Source organism: Hirundo rustica, chromosome 1 (genome assembly GCF_015227805.2).
Source record: "Hirundo rustica isolate bHirRus1 chromosome 1, bHirRus1.pri.v3, whole genome shotgun sequence".
NCBI classification, from domain to species: domain Eukaryota; kingdom Metazoa; phylum Chordata; class Aves; order Passeriformes; family Hirundinidae; genus Hirundo; species Hirundo rustica.
In genome coordinates, this window is record NC_053450.1 from 48,405,172 (window position 1) to 48,422,480 (window position 17,309).

Sequence of the window (17,309 nt, forward strand, 5' to 3'; positions counted from 1 at the left end):
ATGCTGTCGAAAAGCCACATGCACTCTGAAGCAGTAGTTAATTATCCTTGTAACAGAGAAAAGCAGCTGAAGCTAGGATTCTTTTGAACCACTAACTGATACAAACTATAATCACCCATACAGCTCAGTGATAACCATCTCTTTCTGGTGTCATGCTGCTATTCACATGAGGATGTGACTCTTCAGATGTCTGTCAGTCCTCCTGCAGAGCTTCCCCTCTCCTCACATTAAGTTTTTGGAACAACAGGGACCAGATAGAACTCTGTCTTCACTTGGTGAGATCACAAATGAAAAGATCAGGTAGTCTGCACATAAACCAACTTGGTAGACAGTGAGTAGGTAAACCACTCTTTCCTGGGGTCTTTGCATGGTTCTAGCTCCAAAAACTTGCATCTGTCAATAAGAGACCCCATGGCTACCTTGCCTTGGGGTCACAAATGTACCCTCTTGTAGCATATAATATCACATAGGCTGCTCTGGTAGAGGGTCAGACCAAGTGTAAAACACTGCAAATGGCAGGAGCATCCAAGTCTCTTCCTTCCCTGAGATCAATGATCTGAGCTTTCTTAATCTTATGGCATGCTAGCTCTCCTCAGGCATGAGACAGATTGGATTGCACCTGCAAAGATGGATATCAGTGGAAAACCAATGTTGCAGCCCTGGCTGTGAGTCACTTTGCTTCAGGCACATAAAAGAATTCATCAGACTGAGTAACCTCTTTTCTTCTACCAAGATGACTGCACACTCTAAGATGGGCAGATCTAGGCCTGCCACCAAAACTATGGGGAGATGAAAGAAGAGTGTTTACAATCACATGGTTGTTATTAAGACTTAAACTTCTTTGGCAAAATCCAAACTTCAGTGAAATCAGCGAGAATTTTCCCTTCAAGCAGTTGCTTTTAAATGCATACATTTTCAACAGCAACTGGCAATTTTTCATTCAACATCACCCCTAACAGCATAAAACACCCGTAATTGAATGGGCACCTTTATTACCTTTCCAGCAAATAAGGGGTCCCTTTGACAGTACACCTTGGGAGCTTCTTACTAGGTAGTACTTTAAGTGCTTCTGCTTCTTTGGCTGAGTGGTTAATTTCAGGTTGATATGATTGGAAAACTCTGTGAAGTACCGAAATCCTCTTTCTCCACAGCCTATACAATTCCCAGAAAATCCTGGAAGAACGAAGCAGAAGATGCACAAACAGATTAAATGTCTTGTACTATCTGCTAGGAATAAGGCCATCTAAACCCACCTGCACATCCAGTTCCAAAGGACTGGAGGCCTCCAGCCATCCAGGTTCTGTAGACACAGCACATGTGTGTCAGTCTTAGCTCTTCTGAAACTCCTCTATCTCTTTGGGGCATACTGACTTAGGACAAAATCCTACCGCCAATTTTTACACTCTACAGAGCACAGAGAAGAATAACTGTCTGGCACGGGGAGAACTGTGTTTCAACACTAGGAAATTTCCATGAGAGGGGAAAAAAAAGAGGCCATTTTTTCTATATTAAAAACCCATGGGTTCCAAACTGCAGACATCTCTTTCAAAATAGTGGCTAATCAATCAGAGCAATTTCATATGACTGAAATTAACATCAAATAAACTTTTCCTGAGGTTTATACAAAATACTTTCTAAGTAACCTGAACCTTACATTTTATTAAAGTCTTGAAAGCAATCATGTGGTCATGATTTGCATGGCCAAAGTTAGGAGTGCTTCAGAATAGTTTTTAAAAACCTACCGCTTCTCTCTTAAGAAAGTAACAAGTTTAGGGACAAAGGCTGTTTTTCTGCAATGTTCCCAACAAGGTTTCACAGAAAGTGGTGAAATTTTGAGTTGAGGTCTGGAGGATATGATCCAGACTAAGAATAATAAGCAGTCTTGATTTCCAGTGCCATTCACAGCTGTGTTAATGGGAATCTGGCATAATGATGGCACCAGTCTCACATTCCATAGAACAAACCACAGGGGATGTTCTGAAACGGGTCTGCCTGAAAATCTTTGTTGTTTGAATCAGCCCTCTATCTAATGCTGAACAATTAAGCCCCCTCGTCTTACTTGTCATGCCACTTCTCTCTAAATTGTTTTTGACCCTTAATAAAACAGATTTTCTATGGAAGTTCAAGATCTGTAAGAGAATCTATTTTTCATTCTTGATACCATAATTATTTTCCACAATGACAATCACCCTGGAGGATGCTGGTTCCTACACTCACCTGTCAACGAAATTTATAACAAAGATATTTAATGTTTTTTACAAAATACCTTATCCATAAAACTCTTAATAAATAGGCCATTGTCTTTAGCCTTACTGTGCCTCATTATCAACTTTTACAAGGATGCCAAGATGCAAATTTCTTCATCCTGTTTTTCCTGGGACTAAATCATTCTTTTGTTACTCCCTTGCAGCTCACAGGATCTACTGGTGCATCTCCACAGTTTTCAGAAAGAGTAACCAGGGTCTCACAGAGCTACTGAGTCAGTTTTTTCCTCATAGGTGCCAGTTACAGAAGCCTGGAGGCACTTCAATACATCAGCGATGCCAGAGATGTGAGTCACCAGGCTCATTATCAAATGAGACCAGAGATGATGGATGGATACAGAGCTGGGATGGCAGGGAGGCTTACCAACAAAGACAACCAGTACCACATTTAATCAGGTTTAAACACTATCTGCCTGTCTATCTGATAGTTCTCATTGGTCAGCTCCTGACTCTTCCCCTTCTTAGCAGGGGAGAAGCTCCTCTGAATCCTAAAATGTACACCAGAGTGCCCCATTATTGCACATCCCCAGTCACACCCAGTGGGGGCACATCACACCACAGCCTCTCTCTAACTCAGGCCAGGTGCATTTCTGCCTTAGGCCCAAAGGTTTACAGTGTGTAGTAGCATATCAAATGGATTTAATGGAGAGGTAACATTAAAGCACAAAACAAAGCTGTTTCCAATAGTTACGCAAAATATTGCTGGTCTGGACCAGAATTTGAGCAATGCAGTTAAATTAGGGTATTTATCCTTTGTTGTAATTTCTTTCCTGTTGAAAGGTCTTTCTGAATGTATCCTAGGCAGAACAATGACTAGAGGGAGAAATGAGAGAGTAAATTCAAAACAGGCTAAAGGAGCCAAAATACATTAAATCACTTCTACTAGCTTGTTAAAAAGTGCACCAGTAGTGACTCAGGCAGGAAATCTAGATGCACATAGGCCTGTCTTCAATTACCAAGAGGCATTGTTATATAAAAATTTTAAATTTTATAAATATAACAGATAATGACATAATTGGGAAAGGCAGGAGGGGTGTCCCTATGTATTGGGTTTTGGGAAGCAGTTCCTCCCAGAACTTCTACTGAGAACAATGATCCTGGTAAAGCCACTCATCCCTTAATCAAAAAATATTAAATTACATAGTTCATTTTCAATACTTGGATGAGCATATTTCTTCTTAAATGAAAATGCTGTAAGCTCCAGCAGAGATAAAGAGTATATGGATAGTTCACATTTAAAATGCCAGGGCTGCAATTGACTTCTGCCCACACAGAAATCTAGGAGCTTCAATTGTGGTTAATTGTGGAATCAGGGACTTATTTTAAAATGGGCTTTTAAGACAGGTTCATCTACAGATTTGATTTAATGAAATCAGTCCTCTCCTCAACGTATTTCTAATAGAAGGTTATTAGTTGAAATGACATTAGATAATTTTCAACAGGGTTTTTTTTCCTCTGAATTATTATGACACGAAGGAAAAAAGATCTCTTACCTAAAAGTGCATTTTTTCCATGATCATCTGGCAAAAACCGCTTGTCAACAGCGCAGACTAGAATGTGCTCAGGAAGGTTGGGAGATTTTGCTCCTACTAACAGGAAGCCTGCTGGGATATCAATTTGCTCCATGCACAGAGATACTAACCGTAAATCCTTGCCTGCTTGACAAAAACCTACAAAAGCAAAACAAAACAAAATATATCTCTTCAGAAGAATTCATTTAGTTGTCTTTGTTTTATCAGTTGCAAAAGCAAATGGGCTTCACAACTTGATGCTGTAACTGGAGTTTTAATATAGTCTTTTTACGGGGAAATAAAGGAAATTGAGATAGCATCTCATCAGAAGCACTAACTGAGGATTTCAGAGGCAATAGATAACATTATTTTAAATATGCTGAACATATACAGACACAAAAGAAATTTAAGTGTCCAAACATTAGACATCAAATGGTTCAGAAACTAAATGTATCAAAAACAACCAAAGTCAGAGGATAAGCTTGTGATTTCATAACAGAAAACAGCTCTTAAAACATGCCAAAGATTATTTTTTCTTTTCCAAACTTTAGTTTACAGTTTTTTCCAGAGAAACAATTTTGTCTTTGTTGCTCGCAGAAGGCTAGCATTGATACATAAATACCATTAATTAATACAAAAGAATGATAAAAATTGATATCTGAAGTTTAGTAGTGGCTACTAAAAATTATTTTCTTGCATTAAAATAATTAAATATCTAATTTTTAAATTCTCTACACCTTTTGGAAATTTCAGCAAATAAATAATTCTCTAGTTTTAGACAGGTGAATCATGTTTTTGCAAGTCTCAGTTGAGTCTCTTGAGTCTCAGTGGACTGCAAGTGATTTTCAAGCCCTCAGTTAAGTTTTTTCTCCACTCAAATACACATATGTACACAAAATAAGGACATACATTGTTCCTTGGGCTTCTAATCAGTGTAGAGCTAAAGCAGCAGAAGTGGGCAAAAATGGGGACCTGAGAGAGTTTCTACCGTGCTATGCCCCGCAGTGAGCAGGTAGCAGGCTGGGCCACACAAAAAGCATCGCAGGGCAGCCCAGAGAAATGTCCAGGCTAAATAAAATTAAGAAAATAATGATCACAAGAATAAAGGTTATTGTTCAATTTGAAATTAGTGCAATAGATATTAACACTTCAGCCTAATTACCAATACCTATTACTTACACTTGATTTAAAATATTATTCATGTAGTCCTTATTTGTCACAGAAATTTTAGGGAAGAAAAAAAAATCCTGGAGAAAGATATTGTCTAATCATCTGGTAGCACAATGTGATCACAGCTTAACCAAAAGCCAACTCAGCCATCATTGATATATGTGTCTATGCTCTTGGCTCCTGTGCCAAAACCTATAGCAACTTCAGCAAAAATTATGGAAGTGAATGCGTTTGGTTTTATCTCAGAACTGTAGCAAGCACAGAGCATGTGCAAAGTGGAATGCACAGAATCAGCTTGCATGAATTTCCCTCACAAGCAGCAGCTTGCTGAAAACAGGGTCCAATACAGGTTCAGTCTTGTGCCTGCACTCACAATCTGCTGAACCAGTTCCTGGCTGAATGGTTTCTTTAATTCTCCAATCAGCTCTGTTCCAGCAGCAGCTGGCTTGGATTCACCCCTCATACATACCTTTTTCCAGGCAATGAATTGAAATGAAGCACCTAAAGTTTTCATGCATGAATCAGTTGATTATATCAATAACTTAACAATAAAAACTTACATATGTTTTAGGAGAGAAGTATTAAATGTGCATATTTAAAGCATGATTAATTATTTTCTGATTAGGCGCCATTAGATTTTATTTGGGTAAATTCTTCTTAAGGCTTGTTCTCTAAAAACATATCGATCCTAGTCAAAGAGAAAGCCAGGTACCAGACTTAGTACTATCTAGACTTTTTGATGTAATTAAGAAATTAACAGTCACAAATAAACCCGGGGGAAAAATCCCTTACATTCAAAATAAAATTTTCTTCTTCCAATGTTTATGCCATTTGGGTATTCTATCCAGAATTTTCAAAACTGACCTTAAATATTTAGGCATTCAGTGAAATCTGAGTAGTTGACATGCTTAGAAAATAGCACATTACCTCTAGATTTAAAATAGAAAAATCACCCACTGCTGACAATGTGGGCAAACAGGAAATCTGTAGATAAGGATTATGAAACAGCAAGTGCAGTAAGATTTCAACACAGATTTAAACACGTGCTTTTACACAATTAGCTTCTAGCCTGGTCTCTACCTAAAAATGTTCCAGAAATGCCCAGAAGCACAAATGGTGTCCAACAGGAGGCTTTTGAAGGAACTGCTAGCAATAGCAATACTAGCACAAGCAATGTTGTCACTGTTGCATGTCAATACAGACTTGCTTTCTGAAGGAGCACACAATATTGAGAAGAATGAATACCACATGCGAAGCTTTTAGCCCGTTGGAGTGTTTGAGGGTTGTGATGTCCCAGTGAAGTGAAGCAGTGCTCCACATCCCAGATGAAAGAAAAGACTCAGCTTTATCCAGGCTATGAGCAAAACAATTTAAGCTGCACTTTAAGCAGCTGTGTGTCACCATTCTGCATCAGTCCCCAAGGGAGAAGCTACAGGAGAACCTCAGAAACAACATCTTCACAAGTTTACAAGCACAATTCAGTAACAGCCTGCTATCATGGGAACAGCTGCCTCTTACCTGAGAGACTGTTAATATAGGCTCTTAAGGCTGTAAGAAATCTTAATATACAAAGTATTTCCCACCATTTAGGATGTGTATGACTGGACTGTAGAAATGCTGCATCCTACCTAATCTGCAAACAATACCTGAGATTTACCCCCAGTATCATCTCTTACTTATCCAGTGCTCCCAGATCCCTTACACACTCCCCCTTCTCCCTCCTTTCACAATCTCCTTTGGCATCCTTCTCTGCTTTGGCTGGCGACATCTCTGCATCAGAGAGGTATGTTCAGCCTGTGAGAGAGCTATAATTACTTTGCTGCCCCAGGGGACTTAAGTTTGGGGACACCGATGTCATCCAACCAGCTCCTGAACTTCACAGATCTTGCTGAAATTCACTACCTGTATAATCTCTATCTCTCTGCCCGCAATGGCAGAAAGCAGCTACCAGCTCAGAGCTCACAGGTGACTGCCAAAACCTAGTTTTCTGAGGTGGTGAGATAATAAACAGGGCTGAAACCAAATGGTATCCTCTGGCTCCTCTTCTGCAAAGGGAAAGGGATCCTGGTGGGTGGGCAGTGAGAGAGGCAGCACAGACAGACCCCCAGAGGCCTCATGAGCTTTTCTCTTGCTCGCTGAACTGCTGTCACAGGAGAAGCAGGGAGGGCTGCAGAGCTTGGCCAGATACAGCCAGAACTTACTTCCATCAAGGAGATATGGAGAGGATGCAAATCTGCTTCTGTGCAGTAAAAGGTTTGAATTTTCCTTCAAAGACATGCAGATGGTATACTTCAAGAGCTCTTCATTGTCCTTATTTCCCTCAACTTTTAGGGCTGAAAAGCAGTCTTTTATGTTTCTGCTGCTTTTTGAAACTGAATGAGAAAAATCCATCCAAAACACATTGATTTGGAAGCAAGTAACTGACTGTGGGGAGATGAAGCGGGGATTAACCCTTTCTCTGTTACATTGTCTTTTTCTAACTAGCAAGCACCACAGAGACCCCCAACCTTATTTTATTTTCTGTTTTGCATTATTTTTGCATTGGTAATTAATTATCTGTTAGAAATAGTAATTTCCACATTAGAAAAGACAAGACATAATATCTGAGTACTAGATGAACTTGTGCCGTCAGTGTCTAAGACTTAGAACATTTAAAATCCATTTACATTTCATAGCTGTTAATTTATAATTGTGCTGGCACCTACATTTCTATGTCAAATAGCAGTAAAACATTTCCTCTAAAGAAGAAAGAATGGCACTTTAATTTATTTGTGTACCTTTTATGAAAATTTAAGTACAAAGAGAAGAAAACACAAGTCATTAAACCAAAGCAACTTCTCTTTTGTGAAATCTTTTACCGACATGTAATTACAAAAAACACAAGTCCAAAGCTGAACTGCTGAAGTACTTAAAAAAACCCCAAACCAACATGTTTTCACAGGATCTCAGCTTTGTTTCAAATAAGGAACCGGGACTTATATTTCGATTAAAGATTTGCAAATACCAGGAGCAATCACCTGAAACTTAAAATATTAACAGCTTTTACAGACGTCTTAATTTATTTGAAAGAAAATTCACTAGTTTTTGGTCTGAGAAGCACATCTGCATTCTCCAACATCACTTCATTTAAAATAACCCAGTCCCATCTTCCTGGAAATGTATCCCTGCAGCTGTCAATGACTACAAGTGCTAGAATCTTCCTTAAAATGAAATTGTATCTATCTTCCCTTTCCCCACTGTAAGAAGTAGTTTCCATGTGGGGTACCAGTCCCTTGTTGCACTGTAATAAATGGGGTATTTGCATAAGGAATTAGCTTCCAGGGATTGCATATGAATTAGGGGTCACTGTCACTCGCTATTGTAACCTCGCAGTAACTGATCAGGTGTTAAGTACCTGCTTACCTAATTGCTTCTGAAACTACCTTGGCCTCTCTTTAAGCATCAGGTAAATTGAGGATTTGCTAACAAAAGAAAGGTGATACTATTGTGTTTTCCCACAGCTTGCATAGAATGCTATTCCACAAATTAGAAGCTGCCTCTTTTAAAGCTACAGCAAGCAAGCGGTTCAGAACAGCTTCTTGCTAATGCAAGAATTTTGCTGCCTATTTGAGGTATCCGTATGCAAACAAATAAACTGTTTTTTCTCGAAACCCTATTTTCATGGAACTTTTAGTTACAAAAATTTGAGTTGAGCAGGGAAAAAAAAAGCCCTCCAAAAGCCCCTGAAAACAAGTGAATTACTCTCATGACTAATAGCAAGGCTCAGTGGCAAGTGCAATTGCTCTTTCCAATGAGCTAAGGAGAAAGTTGAGCTCTAATACTAAAGCAGCTGAGAAGGAATATCCAACAAACTCACTTGTGAGGCACTTTTTTTTTTTTTTTTTTTTTTTTAGCTGACAGCTAAAGGCATTAAGATCTACTTTCTGCACCCATGTGACCGACAAATGCATCTGAATAAAAGAACAAATCACCACAGAAAATAGTATGATGGTTATGGTGCGCGTCCTGAATTCAGGAAAAGCAAACAGCACAAATACCTTAAAGGGATAAAGATTTCATCCCACCTGATTGAAAAGGTGGGAAACAGGTTTTACAGCAAGCAAAGTGATGAACTGCAGGTTCTAGTACCAATACTGTGCTCTTGGATAAGCAATTGAATACATGCTTATTTTAAAGTATCCAAACACAGTGAGTTCAAATGGTCCATCAGTATTGTTTAACATCTTCATAATGTTATTTACTTTTGCAATTAAATAACTAAGATAAGGGAAGCAAACAATGGCAGTGATCCTGTCTTACATCTCTGGAAGGCATACTCATGAGATGAAAGATGAGCTATCAGATTAATATCTTGTTGAGATATGGTCTGCAGTGTGAATGTTTGGGAGCCAGGGCATTTTAAACAATTATGTAAAACTGTCCTAACAGATCCCCAGAAGTATTTGGAAAAAAAATCTGTTTTCCTTTCCTTTTCCAGATATAAAATTACTGCTTTCCTAAATCAGTTCCTCGAGAACATCTAAAAGTAAGGCAGATTTTGTAAACTCATAATGGTAAACTTAAAAATGAGTAATGAACAACACTAAAATTCTGTAGATGTAACACACAAAACTTTCTTCTAGAGTGCTTTGATTGTAAAAATCTTAGAGAGAAAAATCAAAACACAAAACTGCCTCTGAAAGGTCACATTTTTTCTAGGACGTACTAAGGAGTTTAATATTATATATATATAATACGTGAAGTGAAAAAGGTACTGCTCCTGCTCTCCACAGGAGATTTTGCAGACTTTATTGATACTTGTCCTCAACTGAGAACACTTTCCTGGGAATACATCCCCTTATACTTTCTCCTTCCCTCCTCCTTCAAATTTACAAGCCTTCAAAGAACAGAAAACCACACTTCCGTGTGAATAACAAATTCTCCCAACAATATTCCCCATCTTTTCACAGTAGCCAGCCAGCCCTTCTGTTCTTTGTGCTACAGGGAACGGGCAGTACGCTGTTACAGAGGGTAAACACACTTGTGTGAGTTGCATTTGGAAGTGGAAAAGGCAAAGATGACAACACATGGCACTAACACCCCCAAGAAATGTCAAAGAATTGCCAGCAATTGGTCCTTACTTCTATCACTTCATATAACGAGATACTTCAGTAAGGTACAAAACTATTTTACAAATTATAGCTTTTGATGTACAGCTTTTTGTGGACAAGGAATTCCATGATTCAGGAGGATATTGAATAAATGTCAAGAAGGACATTTGGACCTGGTGGGTGCAGTTCCTGTTTTCAGGTGTCTGAAGTCAGCAGGGAGATGTTTTAACAAGAAGCTCTTTGCTACTACTTTAATGAGTAGATCTTCCTTTTTTGAGGAAGTTAAACCTTCAGAACAGAACAATTTTGGGATAAGATGAACTAATCACACAAAATTTTCTTTGGCCAAGTAGGTACATCCATTATGACCTGGTTCATTCTTAACACATTCAAACCCAAACAAATACAGTATGGTCAACAATTTTGCTCATTTTGAGCAACAACCAGTCAGGATAGCTCAGGGTAATGAAGCAATGGCCACCAGGCACATTGGGAAGAAAAAACAGACAGGCTTCCACTACCAACCTTCTTATCACCTCAGCAGTAGAAAGTACACTAAGCGTCCTCCCCATTTTCTTTCTCCAAACTCTTCTTTCTGCCCATGGAAGCAACTAAATCCAGCTTTGTCGATGTTTCCAAGAATCATTTAGTGATTGACTGACAAGCAGCCATACTGATGCCAACTCAGGTAATCTCTTTGAGGACAGTGAATCAATGAAAACCACAGACAAAAAAGGGCTTTCAGAAACTAATGGAGTGTCACAGCCAGTCCTCGACACCACTCTCAAATGATACATTAAATTTTATGTCCTCAAGCTAGTCCTTCTAATCCGTATTTTGTCAGATCTAAGGCTTGACAATATTTTGACTGAATTTTCAGACTTTCTAGCTCAAGAACTTGTAACTGTAGAGAGTGCACATTATCATTAGAATCAGTTGTGAAGATTGTACAGTAAAAAAAAACTGTACCAACCATCAGTAGTGCACGACCCTTCCGGGGCAGGTTTTTGTGAGTATGGGATTGGTGGACTACTTGAATCTGACATGTCTTCTTCCTCTTCTTCATCTTCCATTTCATTAACAGTTTGGCTGGTAGTAGAAAAGTCCAGGTTTCCATTTTGTGAATAACGATGTACTAAGTCTTTATCCAACTCTTCTACCTTTGGCTTCACATCTGAAGAATAAAAATAGAAAAAAATAATAAAATATAGTAAAAATAGAAATAACTTAGAAAATTAAACTTTTTACAGTCTCTGCCTTTAATACAATATTTACCCCCTTTTAAAATAACTAGCATGCCATTCTTTCCCCTTAATGATGCCCAAGATTCAGATTTTGTTGCACAATGAACTGCTGTGCAGTTTTTGCCTTTTTTTTTTTTTTTTTTTTTTTTTTTTTTTTTTTTTTTTTTTCCCAATGAAACACACCCCACCCTTTTCACACAGAGAAAAACAACTGAAACGTGCCATACTTTCATGGTTACCTTCCGGCAAGAAAGGAGGCTGGTCAGGATCCAGGTACAGCTGTGAGAAGATTGGCCGTGGGACAACGCTGCTACATCTCAGAGAAGCTTCTATGGAGTTATGAAGAGCTTCTTCGAAACGGGCAGATTTTAGTTGCCCTGCATATGAATTCCCCATGATCTAAAAACACAAAGGAAACAGCAGATAAGGGGATCGGAACGTCCATGCACAGAGAATTTACAAATGAAGACAGAGGTCTTACTATCATCCAAGACAGGGATATAAAGTTAGCATGAAAATATGCTGCGGAAGCAACATCTCTAACTAGCACTACATGTTCATGTTTCTCTCTCAATCTGGCAGACTGCATCCTCCTGTTCCACTAAGCTTTGAGCACATCTCCAGCACGCTGCTCTGTGTCTTCTGCATACATGGCCTCTCAACAGCCTCAAGAACCTGTCTGGTATAAAAATTAATGGAGGGTAGATAAAATCAGTATTAATTGGGGTTTTTTTAGGATATTCAGGGTAGAATACAGAAGGGTACATAACAAAAAAAGATTTAAAAAATCAAGTTGAGCTTCATCAGTTTTTGTCAAAGACTGTGTTTATGCAATATTACACTTGTCAGTATGCCATATTTGGAGAAAAACTTTACACAAAGGCATCCAATAACTTGAATTTTTGCTCTTGCTCATAATAACTGAAATTACATGGAAGATCAGCTTCTCTGTCTTTTCAGAATCTCTTCATCTCCTGTCTTCAATGTATTACTGTGATTTACATGTAGTCTGACCTATCAAAGAATCTAATTATACTCTTATAACAAAAGATATACATAAAAAAGAGAGAAATATATAATTCTAAACCACATTCAGCAAGTGCAGTGAAATGTCTTTATTTGGAATTATGCTTTACACTCATAGAATGATAACAATCACTTAAATATCTGCTTTAATAATTAATATTTCTGTTTATAGCCATGATGAACTTTGAAACTTAATTAAATATTCAAGCACAAACAGACCTGTAGATCATTTCATCTCCTTGGATGGCATCACACAGCCCATAGACTGTTATATTTGTGCACCCAGCACTAGGATATGGACTCTCAGATTTAAACATTTAGTAACAGGGTGGCCATGGAAGGTTTTAAAACAAGCTCAGGGAGACTCACTGAAACAGGAAATTTTCCACTTTGCTAGATCATTATACCAAATGACATTTGTTCCAAATAAACAGCAATCTATCATTTTCCAATATTCAGAACACAAGAATGAACTTTCAGAGAAACTTATTTCAACAGAGAAAAGTTTTCCCCAGTTAAATCAACAGACACAAAAGTATAAAACCTTCTAACTTTATCTTTGTAATTCCCCTCACTAGATGTCACCTAGCCCTACAAACAGGAAGAGACCTTGGTCAAGAAGATAAGTTGGCATTTTGAAAACCTACAGTTCCACTCCTGCTTTATCACCAGGTTGCCCAAGGTCCTCAGGGCCACCTGTAAAAGGGCAATAATCATGACAGCCACTTCCATCAGCCTTTGAGCTCTACTGATGTAGACAAATATCTAAGAGCTAATTATTACTGGATACATAGGTGTGAAACAAATCAAATTATTCACCTCTAACCTGGGAGAGAGGGTCAGTTCCCTGTTCAGAGACTTTATGCAGCTTTGGCAAAATAATTCCCTACCTCTGATTTAGACTGGCTTTTAATAAATTTTGTGGCAACTACACCTCTCTACCTCAATCAGAGACAATATCAGATAAAAACCCCATTTCTTAACCTGACATATTCTGTTATCAGCAATGAAATACCTAAAATTAGTAGATTCTCTTTTCCCTTCTATAAGTTTTCATTAAATTTGGAAATGGTCGGGACTGTGTACAAACACATTACTATAAAGCGTGTTAGAGAAAAAACTACACTGAAACAGAATTAAGGTTGCAGTAAGCTAAAGCCTGTCAGGTGCCTTTGAAAAAAATAATTGTTTGAAATCAGCTAAGTGACTGAAATACTTATTTTACTCAGTCATGATACTTCCATAAATGTAAGTGAAATCATTACATACTGTTATTAAATTTCATTCAATAAAATTTAATTTCTCTGCTATTTATGTCAGTTACGCTGTGCTTAAGGTAAGATTTCAGGAATGTGTTCAAATGAAGAGACTTTAGTTAAAACACCATAATGAAAATTAATCAAACTTCATGAATCAGAAAATTTGCAATTCCCATAGCAGAACATCTGCGTGAAGTCTGTTCATTCTCCATGTTTTCTACAGCCTACCTGTTGTATAAAATGTATGACAACTATTTTAATTCTGACGGGAAGCTATTAATAAAGCATAGCACGCACACAGCAAAAATGCTGGCAATTTGATTTGCTTCCCTGGCATCTGTACAAGGAGACTTGCCTGTCGATGGAGATTGCCAGATTTACCTGAGAAAGCTGGTTCATGTTACCAGAGGCTATCTCTAGCTTGCCAAGAGAAAACAAGATCGTTGGTGGAAATGCCAAGTAAAGAGAAGCTCAGGAAGCACAGCTGCTGTGAGTTCTGGTCCCTGCAGCGTGGAAGCAGAGCAGGAGGAAGGCGTGTCAGGGATGCGCTTGTGCAAGACGGGGCTGGCAGAGGTATCGGGGCGGGGGCAGAGTGGCCGCGGGTCCTGCTGGCCTGCAGCTCAGGAGGCTGGGAGCCCTGGAGAACAGCACGGGGCAGCTGATTTCCTAACACTGCCTGAGGCCATTAGAGCAGCTGGGCCTCATCTGGAGTTCAACAGAGCTGAGGAGGGGAGGGCAGGGGCTTTTCCTTCCGCAGGGGCGAGGACGGGGCAAGCAAGACCCTCCAACAGTGAGCTACTGCCTGGTTCAGGCTGTGCCATCTTGATCCGGCCTCCCCAAAAGCCAGGAGCACCAACTCAAGGGAGCAACTCAGTGTTTCTGCGCTTGATTCTACCACTCAATGCCTGGTGCTATTAGGAAATGGTTAATTTTCCTCCTCACAGAGGAAATGGGAGGCAGCCTCCAGGGAGCACACCTCAGCAGCAGCAGAGACAGAACGTGCTTTAAATGGGCTGAGGGGGCTGGAGGAGGCGACAGAGCCTGGAGGAAAAATAAATTGATGGAATTTAAAAGGAAAAAGGAAAAAAACCCCAAACAAACACACCCCCCCCCCCCCAAAAAAAAAAACCCCAAAAACCCCCCAACCAACCAACCAACCACAACAACAACAACAACAAAAAAAAACAAAAACAAAAACAAAACAAAAAAAAAACCCCAAAAAACCAAACAACAACAACACCACAAAAAACAACCCCAAAAGCCCCACCAAAACCAAAGAACATTTCTCTTATTAAGATATGTTTCTGCCATATCTGCATTTAAATGTGACCAAAGCCAATGATTTAACATAACTAATTTAATGCTCACAGTCAAAAAAGTTACCCAAATAATATGTCTATCCAACATTCATATATGAGGTAATTTGGTAATATAGAACAAACCAACCCTTCTTGCTTTCTGTACTGAAATCAAGAATCAAGACAAGGTTTTCTTAAAATTCTGCCCATGTGATGTATCAGTGAGCTCGGGAGGATGTGGGAAAGACATTCCATTGTTGAGTTCATCAGAGCCGATCTGACACAGAGACTGAGAGAAAACAGAGCTGGACTTGACTCAGGAGCTCCTCCCCAATCTCACAAACCTGTTTTTGTGCTGCCAGCTCTAGCACATTGGGGCTCACCCTCGTGTCCATTGTTCCACACCCAGCAACATGGCACGGAACTCTGCTACCCGCATCCACCAAGAGGTTTCCAATGGGCAGGAGGTTTGATGAGATGGTAAATAATTATTTCCATGTCTACATGCACACTAACTGTAGTTTGCTCAGCACAGAGCTGGTTAGATTGCCAGTGATGAGCAATCTGCACGTCTCTAATTCAGTATTCCTGCCCTCACCTTTCCTTTTACCTGCACCACTGGATGGATACCAGCGTAATTCTTGAGTTGCCTACTTCTCTTGGCAACATTTTGAGGTCTGTTTTGGATTGTTACAGAATGTTACTATGTGCAAAGTTATACGTGTATTTAGCTGCTAAACTTTTTCCTTCCCCACCACCCTACTAAGGAAGGAGGTTCAATTTGGCAACTTTTTGGCAACTTTGTCCCTCTAAGGCTTTCTCTCTACCTCAACAACTTTTCCACTGTACACAGATGAATTTTATTTCATTTCCTTAAAACTTACTATGGGGTTTGGAAGACATTATCAGAATAATTTCAAAATTAAATCTGAAAGAAAACATGAAATAAGAGAGGAATTTCCTAAAATTTAGATCACCTCCATCTCCAGGCTCTATCTCTCAGAGTTCTTCTCTGAAAAGATTCAGATACTAAAGCACCACCCAACACAGCTCCATTGCTGCTGGGCTTCCTCAAAGCAAATTTCCTAAACGTACTTCAAGTCTTCTTTCCAGTGGTCCATCACTGAACTAGGGGATTATCCATGAGATTTGCTGGAGTGAAAACTGCCTTACAACAGAGCTGGAAGGCAGCCCTCAAATTTCAATCTGTCTCCCTACAAAGACACATGGAACAAGGCAATTGTGAAATTCCTTTAACCTGATCACAGGTAAAGAAGGATTATTGCTATAGCTTTTAATAAAACAATTAATATGGACATTTATTGTGGAAAGCAAAACTACAATTACCATGAGCTTCTATCAAGGCAGACAGAAATGGAAAGAACAAAGGCAAAATTTCGAAGCACATTGATTTTAACACTGCATCTTAACTGTGTGGTGAAGGACTCACAGAAATTATAATCACTTTTTCAAACCCGGAAGCGGAGCTTACAAAAAGGCCTTGTCAATTCAAGCAAATAATCTTGTTCCCTGTGGTCACCCAGGTTTCAAAAGACCCGTGCAGAAACATGACATGGGATGTTTGAGAAAAACCAGAGCCCAGCTCCAGCAGTGTAAGTACAGTAAATACTACCCCCACTTTTAGATAGGAAAAAATATGACTATGCTTCTTTAGATTAAAAAAAAAAAAAATAAATAAAAGTCACCTCTGAAAAGTGGATCATTACTCAATAACTCTTGCGAGCCAGAACTGCACATTGAGTTGAAGGCTCTGCTAGTAAAAATATAATCAGATCATTCAGTACACCAGATACCACATATTTGGCCTCCAGGTGGGTCATGACCCCAGAGACTTTAAAGGAAAGGAACCGAACTGGAGGATGAGGGAGGGGGTGAGTGTTGTTGTTATGGCTTAAAGCAATTTCACAATTACCTGATAGCGAATGATGAATCTGATGCAAACACCCTCCATTAAGTCAGCTCTATCAAGTCCTTACTTTGTGTTTAACCTAATAATGTAATTGTGTTCTCCAAAACACATAATCTGGCTTCTGATCTGGCCTACCCCACAGAAAAGTTTCTCTTCAAAGGAAAAGAAAGCAAGTTCCACCACAAAGGCATTGCCAGGCCCAGCACAGCTTCTGTATCTCAAAGGGTTATCTCAGGCAAAGAGAGAGACCAGGCATTTATTTGTGCTGCGGAATAATGAACTGGTTGTTTCAGGTACAGCTTGTGTTTCTGACTGTTTACATCATTCTTAGTCATGTTCTGGGAGTATTATTTTTTCCCATTAGAGCATCACTAGGATGTACCCTGAACTTGCATACACAGAAAGAATGTCAGGTAAAAATGACAATAGCAAATTTAAAAGTGCAGACTTCAAAGTCAAAATCTATGTACTGCATCAGCTGTAGCATTCAGTGGGGAAGGCTTATGTGTGATTCAAA

General features: G+C 39.1%; 1 protein-coding gene across 11 annotated transcripts in view; it reads right to left on the reverse strand.

Moving 5' to 3' along the window:
* The window catches only part of GREB1L (GREB1 like retinoic acid receptor coactivator), a 133,165-nt gene that overhangs the window by 49,898 nt on the left and 65,958 nt on the right, over positions 1 to 17,309 (reverse strand). For 7 of the 11 annotated variants that reach the window (XM_058422502.1, XM_040077785.2, XM_040077776.2 and 4 more), the window contains 4 exons: positions 11,507 to 11,678; positions 11,009 to 11,209; positions 3,758 to 3,934; positions 997 to 1,173 (listed from right to left, as the gene is read on the reverse strand). In XM_058422502.1, coding sequence (XP_058278485.1) covers positions 997 to 1,173; positions 3,758 to 3,934; positions 11,009 to 11,209; positions 11,507 to 11,675 — 724 coding nt within the window. In that variant the 5' untranslated portion in view covers positions 11,676 to 11,678. The remainder of the gene's footprint in view (positions 1 to 996; positions 1,174 to 3,757; positions 3,935 to 11,008; positions 11,210 to 11,506; positions 11,679 to 17,309) is intronic. The other 4 variants (XM_040077793.2, XM_040077803.2, XM_040077767.2 and 1 more) reach the window with 1 other exon arrangement.